The sequence below is a fragment of the Panthera leo genome, chromosome D1, assembly GCF_018350215.1.
Source record: "Panthera leo isolate Ple1 chromosome D1, P.leo_Ple1_pat1.1, whole genome shotgun sequence".
NCBI classification, from domain to species: Eukaryota; Metazoa; Chordata; class Mammalia; order Carnivora; family Felidae; genus Panthera; species Panthera leo.
In genome coordinates this window covers 85527017-85551704 of record NC_056688.1, presented here as the reverse complement: position 1 = coordinate 85551704, position 24688 = coordinate 85527017, and the positions used below count along the sequence as shown (strand labels likewise).

Below are 24688 nucleotides of genomic sequence, written 5' to 3'. Positions count from 1 at the left end.
TATCAGATGTACCTTTTGCAAATACTTTCTCCTAGTTTGTGGTTTGTCTTCTCATTCTCTTGATACTGTCTTTCACATAGCAGAAGCTATTAATTATTTTAAGATTATATTTTTAAGTAATCTCTACACCCAATATGAGGCTCAAACTCACAACCCCAAGATCAGGAGTCACATTCTCTACTGACTGAGCCAGCTGGGCACACTAGAAGTTTTTAATTTTAATACAGCAGTCTAGCCTATGATTTCTTTCATGGAGCATCCCTTTGGTGTTATAGCTGAAAAGTCACTGACATACCCGAGTCATGTATGTTTTCTCCTACTTCAATTTCTAGGAGTTTTATGGTTTTGTGTTGTACATTTAGTTCTTTGATTAATTTTGAGCTAATTTTTGTGAAGGATATGAAGTCTGTGTTTAGATTCATTTTTTTTTTTTTTTTGCATGTGCAAACCTAGTTGCTATGGCACTATTTGTTGAAAAGATTATCTTTATGCCATTGTATTGACTTTGCTCCTTTGTCAAACTTAAGTTGGCTATATTTATGTGGGTTTGTTTCTGGGCTTTTTTAGTTTTTCTCATATAGATCTTATACATATTTTATTAGATTTATACTTCAGTATTTCATTTTTGAGTGCTAATGTTAGTGGTAATGTTTTTTTAAATACAAGTAGAATTAATACACAGATTAGTTTCAGGTGTACATTATAATGATTTAACAATTGCATATATTTCTCAGTGCTCATCAAGTTAAGTGTACTCTTAACCCTCTTTATTTCACCATACCCTCACCTACCTCTCTCTGGCAACCACCAGAGTTTGTTCTCTATATTTCAGTCTGTTTTTTTGTTTGTATATTTTCTTCTTTGTTCATTTGTTTGGTTTGGTGTTGTGTGGTTTTTTGAAGTAATCTCTAGGCCCAGCATGGAGCTTGAACTCAAGATCCTGAGATCGAGAGTTGAATGCTCTACTGACTGAGCCAGCAAGGCTTCCTGCTTTGTTTCTTAAATTCCATAAATGAGTGGAATCATAAATATTCTTCGTTCTCTGATTTATTTCACTTGGCATTATATCCTCTAGGTTCATCCATGTTATTGCAAATGGCACGATTTCACTCATTTTTATGGCTGAGTAATATTCCATTTATATATATATATATATATATATATATATATATATATATATATATATTACATATATATAAAAATATATATTTTATTTTATATAAATATAATTTATATATATACACACATATATATATATATACACACACACACATACCACTTCTTTATCCATTCATCTGTGGATGGATACTTGGGTTACTTCCATATATTGTCTATTATAAATAATGTTGTCATAAACATAGGGCTCCATTTATTTTTCAGATTAGTGTTTTCATTTTCTTTGGGTAAATACCCAGTAGTAGAATTACTAGATCTAATTCTATTTTTAAATTTTTTTAATATAATTTATTTTCAAATTGGCTTACATACAACACCCAGTGCTCATCCCAACAAGTGCCCTCCTCAATGCCCATCACCCATTTTCCCTCCCCCGATCCCCCTGTCCACCCTCAGTTTGTTCTCTGTATTAAGAGTCTCTTGGGGTTTGCCTCTCTCCCTCTCTGTTTGTAACTATTTTTTCCCCTTCCCTTGCCCCATGGACTCCTGGTTCAGTTTCTTAAGATCCACATGTAAGTGAAAACATATGACATCTGTCCTTCTCTGACTGACATATTTCACTCAGCATAATACCTTCCAGTTCCATCCACATTGCTGCAAATGGCATGATTTCATTCTTTCTTATTGCCAGGTAGTATTCCACTGTACATACATACCACGTCTTATTTATCCATTCATCAGTTGATGGACATTTAGGCTCTTTCCATAATTTGGCTATTGTTGAAAGTACTGCTATAAACATTGGGGTACCAGTGCCCCCTATGCATCAGCACTCCTGTATCCCTTGGGTAAATTCCTAGTAGTGCTATTGCTGGGTCGTAGGGTAGTTCTATTTTTAATTTTTTGAGTAATCTCTGTACTGTTTTCCATGGTGCCTGTATCAGTAGATTCCCACCAACAGTGCCCAAAGGTTCATTTTCGTTTATATCTTCACCAATACTTGTTATTTCTTGTGTCTTTTTTTTTATTGTAGCCATTCTGGTAAATGGCAATATGTTTTAAATTTCAAATTCTACCAGTTTGAAATTGACTTTTGTATTTTAACTTTGTATCCTGCAATCTTGCTATAATTGCATCTGAAGCCTTTTAAGATGAGGGCAATTGCATACTTCTTGTCTTCTTGTATCTTTCTTCCACATGCATATTTTCTTTTGTTCCTTGTATCTCAAACCCACTAGAAGGTCCCATATAATGTGAGTTTGAATATTTAACTCTGCTATACAAGATATGAAAGTAAATAGGATGATAACATTCATAAGAAATGTTGAGCACAGAGAGTAAATTTAAGCTAATAGATTATGAGATATAGGTGAAATTCATAGGCTGTATATAAATATGCGTAAGTTGTGTGAGGAAAAAAAGGCAGAATTCAGTAGATGTACTAAATATACGTAGTAACCAAGTTACTATAAATAGAAGAAATGGAATATATGATGGAAAAGACAAGTTTTATTTATGGAATAGAAAGGCAGAAAGACTAAGTCATGATCTTGCCACTTCAGGGCTAACAGCGATGTCATCTGTAAGTTGGCTACCTATACATAACATCCAGTAGGGTCCTATTTTGGCCCACAGTGCTATGCCCAAGAAATGAAAATAAAACCTATATATCTTCACTAAGTTAACTGGCAAGCTACAGCTTTGGCCAAGTTTACCTTACTTTGGCTAAGTTAACTGGCAAGCTACAGCTTTGGCCAAGCAGCTTTGGCTGCTCCTCTGTTTTCTCCCATTAGCAAGTATGTGCCATTTAATCCCTGTACCTTCTGTCTGGGCCACTGGCTCAAATCTCAACTCTGGTCCTCATAGTATACCATCATGGGGAAGATGTCATCAATGGGCAGAAATATCAGAGCATGTGAATATCACATAACCCAGGATTCAGATAGTGTGATTCTGCCACTCACCCCCTATCCTAAGCATGTTAACTTTATTGCTTGCTTTCCTCTTTATTAGCATTGTGTGTTTTAAATTTGTGTGTGTATGTGAACAGAGTATTTTAATTTGGTCTGTGAGCCTTCTGGGTTAGCTTGCTCTGTAATGTACTCCGTGGCTACCTTTACATGAAGTAATTTTCCACTTGACGATACTCTTCACTTTGAACTTCTGTAATCCTTCATCACAATCTGGGATTTTGAGCTAATCCTTTGAATCATCACATCTAGGTTCATGGAATGAACCTAGAATAAGCTGTGAAAGGAGTGCAAATTTATGTGATTCTGTGGCAATCTTTAGCACCTGGTCCACAATGACAGCACTGTGAGAACTTCTCACCTCTGGAATGAGCCTTTCCTAGGCAAACCCAGGAAAACTGAGCCAATACCAGTTTATGTGAAGAGAGGAGTAGAAGGCTATTAATTCTGGCCCACCTACATTCTCTCCTTACCCAAAGTTGAGGAGGTCAGAGGTACTTACTGACTAGAACAGCAGCCTTCAAATAGTTTTGCTCATGTACCTCCTAATAGAATTTGAGAAACATATAGTCTCTTGCACAATTTTTAAGTTGACATTTAAAATCTCTCATTATAAGCTTAAATAGTTGGAAAAGAAGTAGTTTCAGGTATACTATGAATGTTGACATTTTAAAGTAAAACAGTTAAGGGGTGCCTGGGTGGCTCAGTCAGTTAAGTGTCTGACTTTGGCTCAGGTCATGATCTCGCCTCGCTGTTCATGAGTTCCAGCCCCGCATCGGGCTCTGTCCTAACAGCCTAGAGCCTGGAGCCTGCTTCATATTCTGTGTCTCCCATTCTCTGGCCCTCCCCTATTCTCTTTCTCTTTCTCTCTCTCTCAAAAATAAATAAAAACACTTAAAAAATTTGAAGTAAAACAGTTACATAAGTCTTTTAAACATATCTAATAAAATATAAATTCCATATGAATTTTAAAAAACATTTTGTTATGAACATTTTCAAACACACAGTAAAAAATAGTAAAACAAACCCTCATGTATTCTTTACCCAAGTTAAATAACCATCAATTTTCTTCTATTTTTATTTATACTCTTTGCTACTTTTAGGAGTGTTTTAAAGCAAATCATAGTTTACTTAAAAATACTTTGGTTTGGTTTATCTAACAGATAATATTTATTTTAATACCATTTATTCATACCCAATAAAATAATTTCCTTAGTTTCATTAACTCCCAATTTGTGTTCAAATGTCAACAATTGTGTCAAAAATGTATGTCTTATTAAAGTTGGTTTGTTTGAATCAGGATCTAAACAAGGTTTATGCATTGCGTTTGGTTGATATAATTTCTTTTATTATAAAATCATTTTTTTTAATGTTTATTTATATAAGAGAGAGAAAGAGTGCATGAGCAGGGGAGGGGCAGACAGAGACAGAGACAGAATCGAAGGCAGGTTCCAGACTCTGTGTCAGCACAGAGCCCGACGTGGGGCTCACACTCATGAGCCATGAGATCATGACCTGAGCTGAAGTCAGGCGATTAACCAACTGAGCCACCTGGATGCCCCTGGTTGATATAATTCTTAAGTCTCTTTTCACTTGTAGCATTTCTCCATCTTTATTTTCTATGTTATATAGACATATATGTCATATAGACATACAGACATCTCTACCTCCCATATTTCTTACAAATTAGAAGTTAGATCTAGAGTCTTGATTATATTCAATAGTTTGTGGCAAGAATGTTTCACAGGTATTCCCATGTTTATAATCCCTGTGGAATCACATATGGAGAAATCATGTATTATTTCAGTGTTATGTTAAAATGGATCAATGGTATATATGATATCAGTCAGATTCATCTATTATAAATTTTCCATCACTCTTACATCTAATGATGACAAACATTCCCTGGATCCATCATTTCATTAGGGTTTGTACTGTGGTGATTTGCTGCTTCTTTTATTCCATCTCTATGTATTAACTATGATTCTCCTTTGAATAAGAATCTTCTCTCACCATCTGTTTGGTTATCCTGAATTATAGCCCATTCAGGAAAGCAGGAAAGGTACATTTGTCATTTTTCAGAGCAATAACTTGGTGCCCTAGCGATCAACAAAAGGCGAATGATGACATAATGAAGTTTTAAAATTTTATTTTAATATTTTTAGATGCTCATTGGTTTCTATATGTTCGATGTTCTGATCTTTTACATTTTTTTAATGTTCAGAGTGCCCCTCTTCTGCCAGTGGAATTCCCTTCAAGTTTGTTCCTGTGTCCTTTTGACATGCCCCACTTGTCTTTGATAGCTTCTTTGTTTTCAGACATGATAAAATGTGGTAGTTCCTGGTACATTTCTGGCCACAGATCTGAATACTTATAGGGATTCAAAAACATTAAAACATTAAAAATATTAACCATCTGTTCCTCAGTGGTTGAAAATTGTATGTACTTTCTTTTCTCCTCAAACTTATGTTTCTATTCCATTTCTTCTACAGAATTTTATCTTTCGTGCTTGAAGTCCTTTATAGGCTTTCTTTAGGAAAGCCTATATATGGAAGGCAAGGTTCTAGACATTGATTTGCTAATAACTATGTACACTTGCATGCCCCTTGGAAAGTCTCCCTGTGCTGTTTTGTTATTGGTAGTTAGTGTCCCAACTTGAAGACAGTCATGCCTCTTCTCTTCACTGGCTGACACATTGTACCTTCTATGTGCAAGTACACCAACTTTATATAGTGGCTACTATTCTTAACCCTTTCCTATAGATGAAGAAACTGATGTACAAAGATGTCTAAAGTGTCACAAATAGCAAGTGGACAGTGGGGATGTAAACCCAGATACCCTGCTCCAGAATCCAGGCCTATAACCACTATGTATTGAATGCCTTTTAGTTAGTTAGTTAGTTAGTCAGTTAAGAGAGAGAGAGAGAGAGAGAGAACATGCAAGTGAGTGGGGGAAGTGCAGAGAGAAAAGGAGAGAGCAAATCCCAAGCAGACCCTGTGCCTTTAGCGTGCAGAGACTGACACCAGTTTCTATCTCACAGACCCAACTGGGACATCATGACCTGAGCTGAAATCTAGAGTTAGATGCTTAACCAACTGAGCCCCACCCAGGTACCCCTTGAATGCCTCTTTATAGAAAGGTGCAGGGGAGCCTGGGTGGCTCAGTTGGTTAAATGTCTGGCTTTGGTTCAGGTCATTATCTCCTGGTTTGTGAGTTTGAGCCCCACATCAGGCTCTCTGCTGTCAGCAGCGAGAGAGCTACTTCAGATCCTCTGTCTCCCTGTCTCTCTGCCCCTCCCCCACTCATGTACATGCTCTCTCGCTCTCAAAAATATTAAAATAAAAAAATAAATAAAAATAAAAAAGGGTGGAAAAGCAGATCTAGGGATGGGCATGAGTGGAAAGCTTATTATATTCATGTAAAATGGTTAAGAGATGGAAAGTAAAAAAAACATGGTTTTTCAGTGTGTGAGTAAATAAACTATGCATGTGTTAATAAAACAAGGCAGTGCTGTTACCTTTACTCTGCTAAAATACCATAGTGGTGTCACTCAAATTAAAATTAACACATTTTTATTTCTTTAATTTCCAGATAACAGTTTTCATTTAATTAACGTACATGAATGTTATCTGCAAGCCTATTGTATTCTGCATATTGTACTTAACCTGTTAATACATTCTACTTCTAGTGAGGATAACACTTTTCATAGTAACATTACAGAAGAACTATTGCATTTAATAATTGTAATGATTTTACACTTACACAACTCATTTCAGCTAAAGGTATCCTGAAACTATTTTACATGGAAAAAAAGAAAACCTATACCTACCACTAAAATGATAAGTTACTGCTATATTTCAAGAGATATTTTTGAATGTTTGGTGCAAATTTTCTTAGTTTTTAATGATTAGACTATATATAATAAACACACCATGACAAAGTATTTCATTCTACAAGGTGATTTACTCTTTAATCATAAAGTTTTGCCTTGCTATACACAGCTGGAGTTTTTAACTTTTAAGCATTCCCCAATTAGGAAGACCTAACCTATGAAGGAATTGAACAGTCAATGGTTGTTGGTTGTTATGGAAGTCTGAGAAGAGAACCTTAGCCCTCCTAATGTGAGAATCTTAAAGGAGGAGGGGCAGGGGGAGAGTGTGAAAGCCAACAGCCCTTTGGTCTTTAGGTGGAATACCAGAGGAGTGCTGGGCAAAGAATAGCTCTTTTTGTTATTACTAACATGGAGAAAGAGAACATTCTTATTTTGATATAGATTGAGATTCACCTTACAATTTTTTTAATGTTTTATTTTTTGAGAGTGCATGTATGTGCCCGCAAGCTGAGGAGGGGCATAGAGAGAAAGAGAGAGAGACACACACACAGACTCCGAAGCAGGCTCCAAGCTCTGACCCATGAACCCATGAACCACGAAATCGTGACCTGAGCCAAAGTTGGACGCTTAACTGACTGAGCCACCCAGGCACCCCGAGAGTCACCTAACATTTAATGAATGTCTACCATGTGCCAAACACTGTGCCAAATACTTTCATACTCACCATTCATTTAATCCTCATAACCATGTGGATAACTGGTTTTGCAAATGAGATGACTAAAGCTCAGAAAAGCTATAATACTCAAGGTCACTTATAGTTATTTGGAAGAGAAAGACATGATCTTATGTATTCTAGGTATATATTTCTCCATTATATTTGTGACTATAAGTTACATTACACTCCTTTTACTCTTCCATATGCTTAATTAAAAGTAAGTCTAGCAACTTGCTAACTAGCTAACTTGCTTTCCTGGATAGCAGTTTAGTTCACAGATTATCAGGAGTTTCAGGATTAGATTCAACTGCAAAAAACAAAGACCCTCTTTCAAGTCTTTCCTAGGATTTTATCACCTCAATGAGGCCTATACTGACAAACCTTTTTAAAAGTACACTCCCAAGGCACCTGGGTGGCTCAGTTTAAGCATCTGACTTTGGCTCAGGTCATGATCTCACAGTTCATGAGTTCCAGCCCTGCTTTGGGCTTTGTGCTGTTTCAGCTCAGAGCCTGGAGCCTGCTTTGAGTTCTCTCCCTCTCTCTGTTTCTCCCTCTCTCTGCCCCTCCCCTGCACGTACTCTGTCTCTCTCAAAAATAAATAAACATTAAAAATAAAATTGCATTCCCTCCATTCCCAATCTACCTTGCCTGATCAATTTTTTTCCATAGCATTTATTGCCTAACATCTTACAGTTTACTTACTTTTTATGTTTATTCATCATCTGCCCCCACTAGAATGTAAGCTCCACAAAGGGCACAATTTTTTTCCACTAATTGTTCATTGAAAAATTATATATAAGTACCTAGAAAACTGCCAGGTATATTGTAGGTGCTCAATAAATAATCTATGGATAAACGCTTTTATTTAAGAATAACAGTAAGGGGTGCCTGGGTGGCTGAGTTAAGTGACTGACTCTTGATTTCAGCTCAGGTCATGATCTCACGCTCATGGGATTGAGCTCAGTGTCAGTCTCTGCACTGACAGCACAGAGCCTGCTTGGGATTCTCTGTCTCCCTCTCTCTTTGCTCCTCCCTTATTCATTCTCTCTCTCTCTCTCTCTCTCTCTTTCTCTCTCTCTCTCTCAAAATAAATAAATGTACATTGAAAAAATAGAATAGCAGTGAAAGGTAAAAGTAGTATTTTTTGTTACCTTACAAGTAATATCCTTCCTGTTACTAGTGCTATGTCATGTTACCTAAGGACTCCTCATTATGATAGTAGGATACATCAGAGAGGAGACTGTGTGGCTATTTTTATAAGCAGTATGAGTGGGTGGTTACACCCTGGAAAGGGCCCTACAACATTCTTTGACATTATTTTTTATGGGAATATTCACATTTTTTTATTCTTAAGAAATTTGAGGTGATTTGTGTGCATTACTCAAGATTTCTAGGTTGTTGGGGGTGGCTGGGTGGCGCAGTCAGTTAAGGGTTTAACTCTTGATCTTGGCTCAGGTCAGGATTTCACAGTTTGTGAGTTCGAGCCCCACATCAGGCTCTGCATTGATGGCATGGAGCCCGCTTGGGATCCTGTCTCTCCTTCTCTCTGCCCTTTACCCACTTGTTCTCTCTCTTGCTCTCTCTCGCTCTCTCCAAATAAATAAATAAACTAAAAAAAAAAAAAAGATTCTAGGTTGCAAATAAGAGAATCCCAACTCAAACTATTTTAGCCAAATAAAAAAAAGAGAGAGAGAGAGAAATCTGTTGGCTTGGCTCACATACTCAGGAAAATGAAGAGATAGGGTTGTTTTTTAATACCAGGTTTCAGGGATTCAAATGTCATCAGAAATCTCTCTCACTTTTTAATCTCTCTCCATCTCTCACTTTTGTTTTTATCTGTTTTGGCTTCATTCTCAGTCATGGAGGTTTAACATTGTTCTGAAAGGTAGCAATCCCAGAGAACAGAGCATGACTTTTTCTTTACGGGGATTCTGATTTAGCCATCACTGTTTCTGGGAAAGGCACTTAGATTGGCTGGTCACAGGCATACTCACTTCCCTACTGGAAAGTAAGGCCACATAATTTAGAATTCTCCATTAGAATCAGGACAAAGGTAGAATTCAAAATGGAAAGGATGGAGGACAGGCAAAAAAAAAAAAAAAGCATTGTGGTACACTTTTCAATAACATATTCCTCATGTTAAGTTTGTTATAATGAGCAATTTTCTAGCAAACAGCAAAAATGAAAATGCTTTAAAAAAAAGGAAAATGCTTTGCAATAAATTACCATTTTTTTTCTCTCTTGAATAGGATTATGCCATTCTTTTTTTTTTTAAGATTTTATTTTAAAGTAATCTCTATACCTAATATGGGGCTCAAATTCATGCCTCTGAGATCAAGAAGGGCATGCTGTACCCACTGAGTCAGCCAGGGACCTAGGATTATACTATTCAAAGACTCAGATTCATACTTTTGTTTTCCTTTAGACTTCATCTCTGTTCTTTTATCATGATATCTCACATTTAGCAATTGCTGCATAGCCTAGAACATGGTGAGAGAGAACTTGTGATGAATGCCTAGCCCCAATTTATGACCCTAGAGGATTTTACCTTTTTAATTAAATAACATTCTTCCTCATTTTTAGCTGAAAATGGCAAAAAGAGACACAGATGATCATGGAGCATCCATTTCTCAGTCTTCTTTATCCCCCTTGACTAAAGCCATGAAGGCATCACAGCAGAGCAGCACCAAAGGCACCTTCAGTGGAGATACCGTTCACCCAATTTACAAATGTATTTCAAAAGATTTACCAAGGTAAGAATATTATTTCAGCAGCTTACACTGAATTCTGAAGGAGATAAAGTGCCTACAAAAAGTTGTCTAATTAAATGTTCCTGGAGCTGATGTCAGTAATAACTTGGAGATATGATGGGTTATGAAGGTTGTTGCCTCAATTAGAGCCCTTCAATTTCTTCTACTTTATGGGAAGAAAAAAGGCAGATGATGTAATAAACATAAATTATACCTGGAGTCTGACTTGGACAGTAGTATAATGATAATAATAATGGCAGGACAGATAATATTGGCTACATGCCAGTCACCATGCTAACCTCTTAACCTGCATTATATCTATTTAGTTCTCTAAACAGCTGTGGGAGGAATATAAGGCAGGTAGTATTTAAACATTTCCATTTTACCTATGAAGAAACAATTACCTAGAGAGGTTAATTAACTTGACCAAGATCACAGAGCTGGTAAGTACAGAATGTATGATTTGAACCCATATGGATCTAACTCCACAGCAAGAACTCTTCTCTAGTATATTCTACCACACTTCTCAGAAATACAAAGCAGAGGAGGCAGATGTATTTTTCCTGTGTTTTTGTCTATTGGAAAATGAAAGAATAAAAAAGTTTCTGTTAGGTTTTGTTAAACTATTGGCTGGCTAAATGTGATGTCATAGTCTTTATGTTAAAAAGAAAATGTAACTATAAAATCGTTGAAGAGAATATTCATAAACTAAGGATAATGTTAATGTCTTATAAAAATGCCCAGTTACATTTATATCTTAACACAGTTTCATTATTTTTTTACGTATCAGTAAATTTAGACGAAAGTGAAATCTAGACTTTTAGTGGGGTGCCTGGGTGGCTCCGTCGGTTAAGCATCCTACTTTGGCTCAGGTCATGGTCTCCCGGTTCGTGAGTTCGGTTCATGAGTTTGAGCCCCACATGAGGCTCTGTGCTGACAGCCCAGAGCCGGAGGCTGCTTTGGATTTTGTGTCTCCCTCTCTCTCTGCTCCTCCCCCACTCATGCTCTGTCTCTCTCAGAAATAAACTTTAGACTTTTAGCTAATTTTTGTTTTGCTTTATTCCTCTGAACTCTGAGTATATCAGCAGTGTCTGAGATTATTTACACAGTGTACTAGCTATATGGCTAGATAATTTTTTAGAACATCATTACTCAATATAGTTATACTGTAGAGACATAAGTTACTCGTGAAAGTGTTTTCCTCAATAAGACAATGGAAAACAATTTCCAAATAGGATTTTTAAGTATTCCTTTATACAAATGCCATTGCTAATAAATGTGTTTACACATTTTTATTGCTTTAGAATTTATTTTTACCAATTTCCTTTTCAAAATCATACTACATTCACTTTTTATTCCAACTATCTTTTGTGCTTTTTTAGATTCTTGATTTTTTTCTGCTAGAGCTAACTGTAATTTCATTTATACAGTTTCTTTCTGCTTTTTTCTCATTTTCTTTCTTTGATTCTGACTCGTTTTAACTCTGGCTTTTTTTGTCCTTTTTTAATGTCAGTCTTTCTTTTCATGTGACACCTTCCTACTGCCTGTTTTTTAGTAGTTTATTTCAATGTGGTACTCATATTTCTTTGTCTGAATCCTAATTTCTTTTCTGTCACTATTACATTTTACCATCAACTTTGATTATGATGTACCTAGAAAATAAAGTAAATCTCCTGGTAATCGAATGGAAGTCAAAGACAATGCCCAGAGATCTTTTACTTTCATGCAAAAGAAAATGATGAGTTTCAATCTGAAAGGGGTCAAGTTCATAAAGGCTAATGGTAATCTAAGATCTGTTGGCATTAATATGATTATCAGAGAGAGGCAATTTTCTCTACGAATAAAGACATTTTCCCCCTGATTGAGGTTAAAACTTTTCTTGTCTCATTCTTGTTTTCCTTGCCACCTTTCTTCCACAATCTTTGTGATCATTTTATGAGAAATAATTATTAAAATATAGTCAATTTGTTGTTCTTTTACTTATATCACAAGAGATTATGTTTCTCTCCACTAAACACACTGTACATTTTACAAAATATGCCCACATGTATTAAATCCATTCATTGCAGCCATACAGTGACCAGTCACTTTAGTCTCATGTTATTACCTGATGCTATTAATTTATTCTATATTGTATTTACATTATTCACTCTTCACTCTTTCTTGTGTTCTTTCAGTGTTTTTTTTCTTTGTCCTTCTTCTATATTTGTAGCAGAGTGAAAACTGCTATACCAGGATCCTTCCCTTAACAAGAAAACTAATCACCATCAGTGTAAATGAGTTCAACAAAATTGTGCCAAAGAAGGTCTGATCCTCCCATTTTATGACTTACCAGTACAAGGTCAGATGACTGGAAATATCTAGCATCATTATGAAAAGCAGCACAATAGGAAACTTTTCCTACCTAGCTTTGGTGTGATGTATTTCCAGGTACGCTGGCACAGAGCACCAGCCTTTGAGACATGGATGGCAAAATTAATTATTGGTAACTGGTATCTATGGACAGTTCCGTCATATTTATAGAAAGATATTTCTAAGTGCTGAGTAGATTTCCAAATTAAAATTTCATTTTAAAATTAAGAGAATGTTGTAAACAGTATTTCTTTCTATCCCACATATAAAATATTTTATTGATTTTTAGCTGATGATCATCTAGGATGTAATTTCATGATTTTTATAATAGAAAGTTATAGTATCTTTTAATCTTGCTTGCAGCTGAGTGTGTTGCCAACTCTTTTAATTCCCTGCAGGAGAAATTTTTTTTAGTACATTAAATGAGGACTTATATCAGTTTTAAAAGTGAATTACCAACGGTTTTTTGTTATATGTTATCTGGGTTACTTTTCACAGACAAATCGTGCTTTCAAGGAGACTGGCAACACATAAACTATTCATTCACTTTTTAATGTCTAATTTTAGTTATCTTGGATTTTTCTTTACTTTTTTTTTTTTAAAGGTAATCTCTGTGCCCAATGTGGGGCTTGAACTCATGACTCTGTGATTAAGAGTTGGATGCTCCACTGACTGAGCCAGCCAGGCACCCTGGGTCTTGGATATTTTTAATTGGAATGAGTCTTAGATGCCTTTATAAATAGAAACATTTGATCACATTGCCTTTTCTAGGGACAGTTTAAGTTTAGCAATTTCATCATTCCAAAGATGGGCTGTCAGTTCCCAGCACAGGATGGGTAGCAGAAGGGAGAGAGGGGAGACAGCAAAAGTTAATGAAGCAAGGCAACACCTTAAGTACCTCCATTGCCCAACAAATCACACTTTGTGCAGTTCATATTTTTTTTCAATTTTTTTTTCAAAATCAAAATCTCTACAGATCTAAAGATTAATGTATGATTTCCTTTTAAAATGTTAAAAGACTATATTGTTTCCTTTTAAAAATTTAGATTTCCTCTGGAAAAATTTCTGTATAATATCTGTAACCTCCCCAGTTTTAAAGATGTACCTTGCTCTTATTCCTTTGTACATTTGTATAAACACAAATATACTTTTCTTCCTTTGGGTGAGATGATCCTATATTCAGATGGTTCCTTTACCAATTTTAGAAATTGCTCCTCTTGTTTAGAATTTCCTTCTATAAAATTAAACAAGTTCAATTTAACAGACATTGAATAGCTCCTATAGCGTATATATGTGATTTGAATACTATGCATTGGTTATTATTCAATCATCAAGTTGCAAGTACAAATTTGATATAGTATGTATTGTAAAATAACTGGAAATTGCTTTGCAACTGGGATACCCTTACCTAAATTTCTAGGCCAAACTAGAAATATATTTTCTTCTGGTGTTGGAGATAAAATTTGAGGGGAATTGTTGAGTTTTATTATAATCACTTGTATTATTTACTTTCTATGATGTTTAACTTACATTTTATCTAGCTATTGTAGAAAGTTATTTATATCTTTAGGTTATTCATTTCATCAAGTTGGAGAAAGGTTAGGATGAAGTTTAATGAAATTTTTGTACTTTATGTACTGCAGAGATTTTATACAAGGTTACATTCATCAAACATATATAAGGTTATTTCTTTTATTAGTTGCATTCCAGTATTTTAAGTTGATGATTTATTATTGAATGTACTTGGGGTCATCTTCCCTCATGTTTCATTTTCCTATTTGTATTTATTCCAATTAGAGAGTTTAATTACTATTAAAATGGTAATAGGATAAAGATAAGTTTTACAAATGACAATATTAAAAAAAAACATAACTCTTCAGGAAGGTTTAAATGCCATACAAATATAAAGCAAGAAATCTATGCTTGTCAAATATACAGTATAAATAAATAATTTAGATGAAAATGGTTGACTACATTTAACAAAGAGACTACTAAATAATGAGGGGCTAAAGAGTGGTTGTTATACTTGATGTACTTCATTGAATATTGTAAGTAATTGCTATCCATAAAAATTCTATGGCTTCTGTATAGGAAAAAGAGACATTTTGACAGCCAACACTGGTATGAAGCAACAGCAAGTACAAATCCTTGGCATCTGTCATTATTCTGCTGTTGAATTCACATCTAAACTATGTGATTACTTAGACCTGTATGTTTGTTATTGAGCCATGATCTGTCAAAGTAGCCACACTTCCTAGTTATGAATAGAATTATTAGCCACCTGCAAATTTCTGCCATGGAAATCTAAATTCACCAGGGATGCTTTGTGTTTGAAAGAGCAGGGAAATAAAAACTCTGTGTCATTTTTATGCCTATGCTGAAGTTTTTGATGAAATGTTTCTACTTAAGTAAAAGTAAAATATTTAGAAAATACAATATTAGTTATACTTTAGTCCATTATAAAATTAGTAAAGATTTTGAATAAAACAAAAAGTAAAGCAACTATGATTAGAAAGCTGATTGTGTAAGTTAGGCTACTATTAGCACAAAGTAACAGAAAACTCAACTGAAAGTGACTTTAAAAATGAGGAACAGTCATTATCTTACCTAACAAGAACCTCAGAGGCAGGCAATTCGAGGGTTAAATTCAGTGGTTCAGCAGTGTTTTCAAAGAGCCTTGCTCTTTGTATCTTTTCCTCTGCCATCCTCAGACTATTGGCTAGATCCTTGGGTATGACTCCTCCTACTCATAAGATGGCTTATTACATGTTCACTCAATAATGTCTGAATAAAGGGGTGTCTGGGTAGTTCAGTTGGTTGAGCATCTGACTCTTGATAGAAGCTCAGGTCATGATCCCAGGGTCATGGGATCAAGACCCTTGTCAGAGTCCACACTGACCGTGGTGTGGGAGCCTGCTTGGAATTCTCTCTCTCTGTACCTCTGCCCCTCTCCTTCTCTTGCTCTATGAAATGAAACGAAATGAAATGAAATGAAATGAAATGAAATGAAATATAAAATAAAATTAAATTATAAAATAAAATAAAATAAAAAAATAAATTTTATTTAAAAAATTTCTGACTAAAGAAAATGGATATTTGATTATTTCTTTTTTTAAGATTTTATTTTTTTAAGTAATCTCTACACAAAATGTGGGGCTCATACTCAGAACCCCAAGATCAAGAGTCACATGCTTTACTGGCTGAGCCAGCTAGGTGACCCTATATTTCTTTTTTATTAGGGCAAAATACATTTCTCCAGATGACTTTGCATCATGTCTCAGTGACCAAAATTGGATCATAGTAATGTAGTAATCATAGGCTGATTACTTAGCCTGCAAGGGACAAGGGAAATATAATTACCATCGTTGGTGTTAGACACTGAGGATTCACCCATGGGAACTGATTAGGGGATACTTTCCATAGGCATATAAAGAGGATGAATCCACAACATAACTGAGACTTTTCATCTAGGGAAAAATCAGTGGAATAACTGTTGGATAAATAATCAACATTGCCTGACATAACTCTTGGCTTTGGCTTTCTTACATTTTATTTCAAAAATTGTGTTTATTTTGTCAGTGGTATTTTAGTGACACATTTTGGCATGATGTCATAATTATCACAGAGTAGTTATTCCTTTATATCAACTACTGGTTAAGTTTCAGTAGAAGTGTCAAAGATGTAAAGCAAAGATCTTACCTTGGCAGAATGGGATATGAAATCATGTGAAATCACATAACAAATCACAAAGCAAACATATCAATATGCAAACTAGTACATCAGTTTATACAGGATGTAGGGGAATGATTTAGAATAAGGAAGGCCTTAAGGAAGATGATAGTCACTATGAATTCATAGTCACTATGAATTCTACAGCTATAAGAACTAAATTCTGGCAAAACCCAAATGACCTTGGAAAAAGACCATGAGCATCAGATGAAACTGTAACACCAGATGACACCTTGATTTCAGTTTTATGAGATCCAAAGAAGAGGGTCCTGGGAAGCTTTACCCAGACCCTTGACCCATGGAAACCATGTAATAATAAATAAATATTGCTTTAAGCCACTAAGTTTGTGGTAATTTGTTGCCCAACAATAGGAAACTAATACAGATAGATGGATGATACATAGATAGATAGATAGATAGATAGATAGATAGATAGATAGATAGATATTTTTTAAGAAGGTATATTTCTGGGGGTGCCTGGGTGGATCAATCGGTTAAGCGTCCAACTTCGCTTCATGTGAGGTCATCATCTCACAATTTGTGAATTTGAGCCCCGCATCAGACTCTGTGCTGACAGTTGGGAGCCTGGAACCTGCTTCGAATTCTGTGTCTCATTCTCTCTCTGTCCCTCCCCCCATTTGTGCTCTGTCTCTCTCTGTCTCTCAAAAATAAATAAATGTAAAAAAAATTTTTTTTTAAAAGAAGGTATATTTCTGAAGTTGTATAATTGATATTCTTGTACCAACCTAATGTAGTAGAATTTAGGCTTTAGGCTGGAAAAAAATGCTTTCTTACTAGTGGTAAAAGAGTAAATAATACAGTGGTGAATTGGAATATTTGACAGAAATCAAAGTCTAGCATTTTATATGGGCTACATAATTGATAAAGTATAGTGATTCCAGCTATCAAATCTACCAGGGCAAATGTGAATGCACAGGAAGGAAATGCATTCCTATATGCAAGGGTAGCATAGAAATCTTACCAATCTTTCAAACAATTTGAAATCTTTATATATATGAATTGTTTACAGATATAATGAAAGATTTACAGTAAAGACACATCATAAACTTACATAAGACTGACATAGAAATGTTAAAATTTATAAAATTATAAATTAGTCCAGGTTCCAGAATGTGGTAGATAGCTTCAACAGTAATTGAGGACAAATTGAGGTTATTTTTTATGATAAAGAATCCTTTCCTAAAACGACTGGTTTAGGAATCCACATGGATTTAAGCCATGGATTAACCACATGGATTTAAGGTACACATATCCTTGAAAAATGGAATAAGGAAGTATATATAGACCACAAGCCCATGGAGGGAACAATAAATGGGTATGATATGTTCTCAGGTTCTTGCATTATCTGGAAGGTAATTAATTAGTAATTTATATTAATCTTTAATTATAGGATTCATATTATAATATCTAATGTTTCCACTAAAAATAAGGTTAAACAATGCAGGGCATTCAATCTAATAGAAAAAAATAAAATAATAAAAAATATATATTATTTAATCCAAGAGTGAACAAGAAAGGAATTCAACGGAACAGAGAATGCATAGGAAGACTAGAAAACAAATTGTAAGGTTACAGGCTAAATTCTCAATTAAAAGACAGTCTTGGTGACGGAAATAACTGTGGGAAGGTATAGTACAATTCTAAAAGGCCAAAACTGTCTGTGGGGGGACAATAGCTATATGAAGATACATATAAATCTAAAGGTGGAAGAAAGTTCACTTTAATAAATCTGAATGTCATGAGATCTCTAAGAAATTTTTGCCGAGAAGGCAAAAAGATCTTTCAAAGGAAAAGAGGAGAAATAAGAGAAAGAAAGACAAATAAGGAGGCTATAATTATGGTTCCTTAAATACAATCTAGATATTAGAGTTGTATTAGCTAAAGAGCACTACTGGTTCATTGCTGCTAGTGTAGAACTACCTCCTTTGCCCACCTCTCCAATCAAATAATACAGTGTCTCTGCTTATCTTGGCATAGTAGACAAGCCATGCATCTGAGAGTCCATCTTACTCTAAGCCCTCCTGTACCTAGTTTTGGGCCACTGGTGGGTACTTTCCCATCGACAGGCTTGCCAGTGGCTTACGAGATTGCCTACCTTGAGAGTTCTACCCAGCAGGGCGTCCTAAACTGAATAGTGATGCAATTAAAGTTTTGGGGGCATTGAATGTGAGTCATAGAGAGTCTTCAGAAAGTAGTGTGGTACAGAAATAGGGAGATACATAGAGGAAGTTAGCAGAAGCCATGAGGAGTAAGGAGAAGGACAGAGGTAGGTTAGGCAATAATGACGTAAGAGGAAGAAGCAGTTAGATACAGAAGGATAGATGAGGTTGCTGAATAAAAAAAATGTGGCACTCTACTAGAGTTGTGGTATTTGTTGTTGTCTTTTAATTTTTTTTTTTTAAGTAAGCTGGATGCCCAACATAGGACTTGAACGCATGACCTGGCAGTCAAGAGTCAATGAGCCAGACAGGTGCTCCTGATTTTTAGTATTTTAATTTGAGTATAGCTAATACACAATATTACATTAGTTCAGGTGTCCAACGTACTGATTGTACAAGTTTATACATTTTATTATACTCAAGTGTAGCTAACATCTGTTCCCATACAATGCTATTTCAATATCATTTCTACTACAGTTGTTCTTAAATCAGTAGTATATTCTAAAGAGCAATGAATGGTCTTCTAATTCTCTTTGTGCCCTGCTGGAGTGGTTTTATTTCCTTTTTTCAGTTTCTGTGTATACCACTAACAAGCTCAGTCACCTGAAACCCAAATGTGTTTGAGCTGAATGATCCTAACACCCTCGTTTCCAGCATTAATTTAACAAGCTATGTGTGTGGGTTTAATTCCCTGTGTAGGACAAGTTAGCTTTGCCAAACAGTTCTGTGATTATCCTCTCACACGCCCAAAGACTAGGCAACACATCAAATGTTATAAGAAAAAAGAGTTTAATAGTGTGTAAGGACTAGTGCAAACCTGTCATCAACATTGATAAAACAAATCAAAGCTGAAGACTACAGATGGTGGCCCAGTAGTGACTTTTTTACATGAAAAGCTACCTTTTCTTATCCTTTTTAATATAAATTACTAGAGAAAGGCAGATAATAAATAAATATATGGTAAAATCATGTTGCTTAATTTAATTCTTTTAACCATTTACCAGGTAAATCTCATATAATTTATTGTCCTAACCCTACCAGAATCATGTGGAGTTGGCAGGGAGAAGGATGAAAGTTTCCCTAAAGGATGCCAGTGCTGTTACCAGAAGACAGGGGGAAGATATGTCAAGAGACAAAGAAAAGCAAATAGCTTTTACATGATTAGATTGAGGACGGCAAGGTATACTTGATAAAATTTGTTTACATTCTGATAAAATCTGTAAAGACCATATAGCAACTCGAAAAATGGTTATTAAGACAATATTTAAATAAAAAAGGCAAAATACTGAATTAATAATGGTATGACACATGATGCAGGGTCGTAGAGCGAAACAGTCAAAGAATTCTTGAGGCATTTTATGGTGCAAAAAGATGTCTTTATTATAGCACTGGGACAGGAGCCATGCACAGAAAGAGCTGTGCTGTGATTGTGAAGAATGACTGATTACATAGGATTTTCTATCCTACAGAGGTGAGGTGACATCAGGGCTCTAGGAAATTAAGTCTATAGGTTCTTGGAGGTCTGGCTGTTACTAAGATTGTGTAAATTTTTCCTGTAAATCAAGGCAGTTATAAACTATAGTAGAGTTTCATGTCCTGCATGACTGCGATCTTTATCAGTTGACCATTTGTTTCTCCCTGCCTTTGTTCTTAGGCAGTCACTAGTGCCTAAAGAATGTTATACATATCCCATCTTAAGGGGAGGGGGTTTGTGAGGTGTCAGCTTGAGTTTTGCCCTCAGCTTGCCTTTACCCTCTCATCAACATAGTTGAAGCTTTGAAATATGGAAAAAATAAAACCTTTCACTTTCTGGTGGCGTGACAATGGATTATTATATAAAATCATTAGTATATTTGTAAAAATATTTGATAGTAAACAAAATGCATTCATTGAAAAAGAAAGACATGAGGCAACTGGCTGGCTCAGTTGATGGAGCACATGACTCTTGAACTCAGGGTTGTAAGTTCAAGCCCCAAGTTGGGTGCAGAGAATATTTTTAAAAAAATAAAATCTTAAAAAAAAAAAAAAAAAAGACACCTGTTCTTCATTAAGTAGATAATTTGTTTTCTTTCTTTTCATGAGTATTTGCTTTCCAAGTGATTATTTATGGGCACTGGGAACTATTTATGAGATCTGCAGATCTTTCCTCCTGTCTGTTTACTGCTCTTCCCCTAAGTTGAAAAGCATGGTGACCATTTGCAGTTCCATTGCTACTGCTGCAAAAACACTGCCACTGAGACATGACCTCTGCCTCATGCCACCATTCACCATTGCTATCAAAATCCGAATAGCCCAGGTCTGAAGGGAGGTCTCACCTCTGCCAGAGCTAACGTCCAGTGATCAATTCAAAAGGCTGCCAAAGTTTTGAGCCTAGCTAGGTTTTGGAGTGTAGGGAAGACTACTTCTCTCCCTAGAGCTACAGTCAGTCTAGGACAGACTTGGGTAGAAACATGTGATAACAACAAATACAACTGCTTGCATCCCAGTGTTTTAGCTTTATTGATCCACTGTATCAACTCTCATACACACACACACACACACACACACACACACACACACACACACACACCAATTTTCCCCATGCCACATGAAAGTCTTTCATTCTTTCAGAAGAAATGATCAACCATTTTACACATTTGTGAACATAGAGAGGACAGGCCAGAAGAAATAATTGTGATTATAATGACATTGGTGGATAAAAAAATCTGGAGGAGGGGCTGGCTGTGCTAAGCTTTCCACATTAAGCATATGCTAGTTTATATTTACATGAGTGGGTGGGGTTATAATACATTATGCATAAAAACTACTGAGAAACTAACAAATTAGAAAGAAGCAGATTTGGTTTGTATAAAAATACAAATACATACATGAATAACTGAAATAATATGTGTAAGTTTACTATCATCTATGCTTAATCATCATACAGCTCAATATTCTCAATTATGTTAAAACGTGTTTCATTTTATCATACCAGCAAGTTCCCTATATACTCCATCTTTATAACTTGGTATTACACAGCGTCACAGGACATATGGTCCTTTGTTGAAACATCATAGTTTTTTTTTAAATATTTATTTGCTTTTGAGAGAGAGAGAGAGAGAGAGAGAGAGAGAGAGAGACAGAATCTGAAGCAGGCTCCAGGCTCCGAGCTGTCAGCACAGCCTGATGCAGGCCTCGGACCCACGAACTGGGAGATCATGACCTGAGTCAAAGTCTGATGCTTAACCAACTGAGCAACCCAGGTGCCCCTCAAATATCATAGTTTATCTAAATACTACTACTCCAGCTTAACTACCAGGTAGGGTGACCAACTATCCCAACTTGTCTGAGATTCAGGGAGTTCCTGGAGTGTGTGACTTTCAGTGCCAATGGCAGGGCAGTCCTGAGTAAACCAGGATGAGTTGGTCACCATAAATCTAGTCTGCCATGAGGCCTTCATAGGCTTTATTCTAGCCTATGTAGTGAGTTTGCCTTCAAGAAATTCTTTTGGCATTTATAGTTAATACACACCCATAGTTCTAAGCAGATTGTTTAGCATATATTCTCTCGAATTAGGGGATAGTTTGCAAGTTTCTTGAAGGTAGGAGACACATCTCTTTAACTTTTAGATTTCCTAATACTGAACAGAGTACGGAGTAGTTTTTAAATGAATCTAAGAATTAAAGCCTGGGTGGCTCAGTCAGTGAAGCAACTGACTTCAGCTCAGGTCATGATCTTGTGGCCCATGAGTTTGAGTTCCCCCATCTGGCTTTGCTCAGAGCATGGATCCTGCTTGGGATTCTGTGTCTCCCTCTCTCTCTGCCCCTCCCCCTCTCACACTCTATGTCTCTCTCATAAATAAAACACTGAAAAAAATTTTTAATTAAAAAAATTGTACTTAGCTGTTTTAAGCATTATACAATCTTTCTCCTTTAGTTTAATAGAGCAAAACAATTCAATTTAATGGTTATGAATGTGAGTTTATTTTAGAATGGGCTTGGGTTCAGTTTTCTACCCTGTCAGTTTACTCATTATGTGAACTTGGGCAAGTTAAGTGGCCTCTCTGAGCCACAATTTCTTAAATCTGTAAAATGGGGATGAAAATAGTACCCACTTTCCAGGGATATTCTAAGGAGTAAACAAAATAATGACTAAGTGTGTGATATTTTGTCTAGCACATGTCATACAGTCAGTTATATGGTAGTTGTTAATAAGTAATTACAGATCAATTCGCTGTATTCTTCCCTGGATGGTTTCTTTCAGAGAGTTTATGTCATCCCAGGCAAAAGCAGTTATTAAAACAACTGAAGATTATTTGCAGCCTCAGTTTGGCCCCAACAGGCTTTTGCATTCAGCGACAGTATCAGAAGGGTCAGGACTTCAAGATTGCTCCCCACATCAAACAGTATCAGATCATAGCCATGATGAAATATCAGACCCATATAGCTACAAATCAAACAGTAAAAACAATTCTTGTTTTATATCAGTATCCAAGAGAAACAGACCTGTCAGTGATCCAATGGGTCAACTGAGGTAATCAAAGCTATTCTCTGTTCTTTTTAACCCACTGCTGAAGCTTTTTCCTTTGAGCAGAATTTATAATGATTCAATTGACTATTTCAGACATTAAAATGTAACACATCTCTAGGGTTTTGTTTCTGTTTTTGTTTTGTTTATTTTTTCTTTGAAAGCACCTGAGTAGAATGTTGCTAATTACACTTGTGGAAAACATGAGGTACACTTAAATGTGGATAATATGAAACTCTGAAAAAAATACTTGAAGCAGAATCAGACTAGGGCTACAAAATATCTGTTTACCAGATATTTGTTTAAAAATAGAAATGCATACTTTTGATATTTAAGCAGTACTTTCCAGTAAAATCAAGTTGAAATGAACTTATTATAAAACCATTTTGTGTGTATATTTTCACTTCAAGATTATTGTCATAAACTGTTAAACCTAAGAATTTATGGATAGAAAAAAATGTTGGTAAGAGCAAAACTCAAACCAAGAAACTGATACTCCCGTTATTTTCATGTTTGATTAGGTAGGTGTATTATGACTTTAATTTACCTGAAGTTTTTATTTTAAAATGTTTACTTTGCTTCTGTGGCATTAAGAATTACCAGGGTTAGTTAGAGAACTTGAAATCAAAACAACATATTAGTCATTTACCATGTACTTTTGCTGAGGAAATAATGAGGACTGAAACTGATTTTGGATGAAGTAAAAACTTAGAAATTTTCCTTTACTACCCCAAACAATTTGAGATGAAGGTAATTACAATTAACTTTAGAGTAAGAAATTTAGAATAAGAAACTTTGAATTTCAAATCTTTTTTTCAAAAATCAAAGTACTTTGATAAACATGAAAACTTAATGGAAAATCTTACCTGTTTGCTATTTCATGATGGTAGGACCATGTTACTATTTTTTGTTTTCTATCAGAACATAGCATGCATACATACTTTTTTTTAAATGAGTGTTGTGGTGTTTTATAAGTAAATTGATAAAAATCAATTATTTTCAGCTGCCTTACATGAACAGTTTTAGCAAGCCTATTCTATATTAAATTTTTTAAATCTTAGCCTATAAAAAGGTTTTTTTGGTGAATACTTAGAAACAATCTCTAGGGATTATATCTGTAAAACATGCCTAAGATAATATTTATTTAAATGTTATTATTAATTAACATACACCAATTTTGTGGTTTTTTTCCTTCAGAGATGCAGAGTTCTCTTCTTTAAAATTTCAGCCGGCCCAGAATTGGCAGAGATCATGTCAAAGACACAAACTTCATCCCAGAGTGATTACAGTAACAGCTTACAAAAATGGATGTAGAACAGTCTTTGCCAAAGTTACAGTACCAACCATCACCTTGGTAAATAGTGTTCATAAGTTTTCAGTGCTTTATTTCTTCCCTTACTCTTTCATAATATAAAAAATGAAAAAGATGGCATTGTGTTAAAATTTTCTTTTTAGTAATGAATCTGTAAATTGCTTATGTATACATAGATCTCATAGGCATTTTATTCCTTTCTTGTTTATCAACATGTAAATGGTAC

At 35.3% G+C, this 24688-nt stretch overlaps 1 protein-coding gene across 2 annotated transcripts in view; it reads left to right on the top strand.

Moving 5' to 3' along the window:
* Window positions 1–24688, top strand: part of DCDC1 (doublecortin domain containing 1) — a 479157-nt gene that overhangs the window by 16615 nt on the left and 437854 nt on the right. Inside the window, exons 4-6 of one of the 2 annotated variants that reach the window (XM_042906360.1) lie at window positions 10217–10386; window positions 22887–23156; window positions 24348–24504. In XM_042906360.1, the coding sequence (XP_042762294.1) occupies window positions 10217–10386; window positions 22887–23156; window positions 24348–24504 (597 nt within the window). The remainder of the gene's footprint in view (window positions 1–10216; window positions 10387–22886; window positions 23157–24347; window positions 24505–24688) is intronic. The other variant, XM_042906361.1, reaches the window with a different exon arrangement.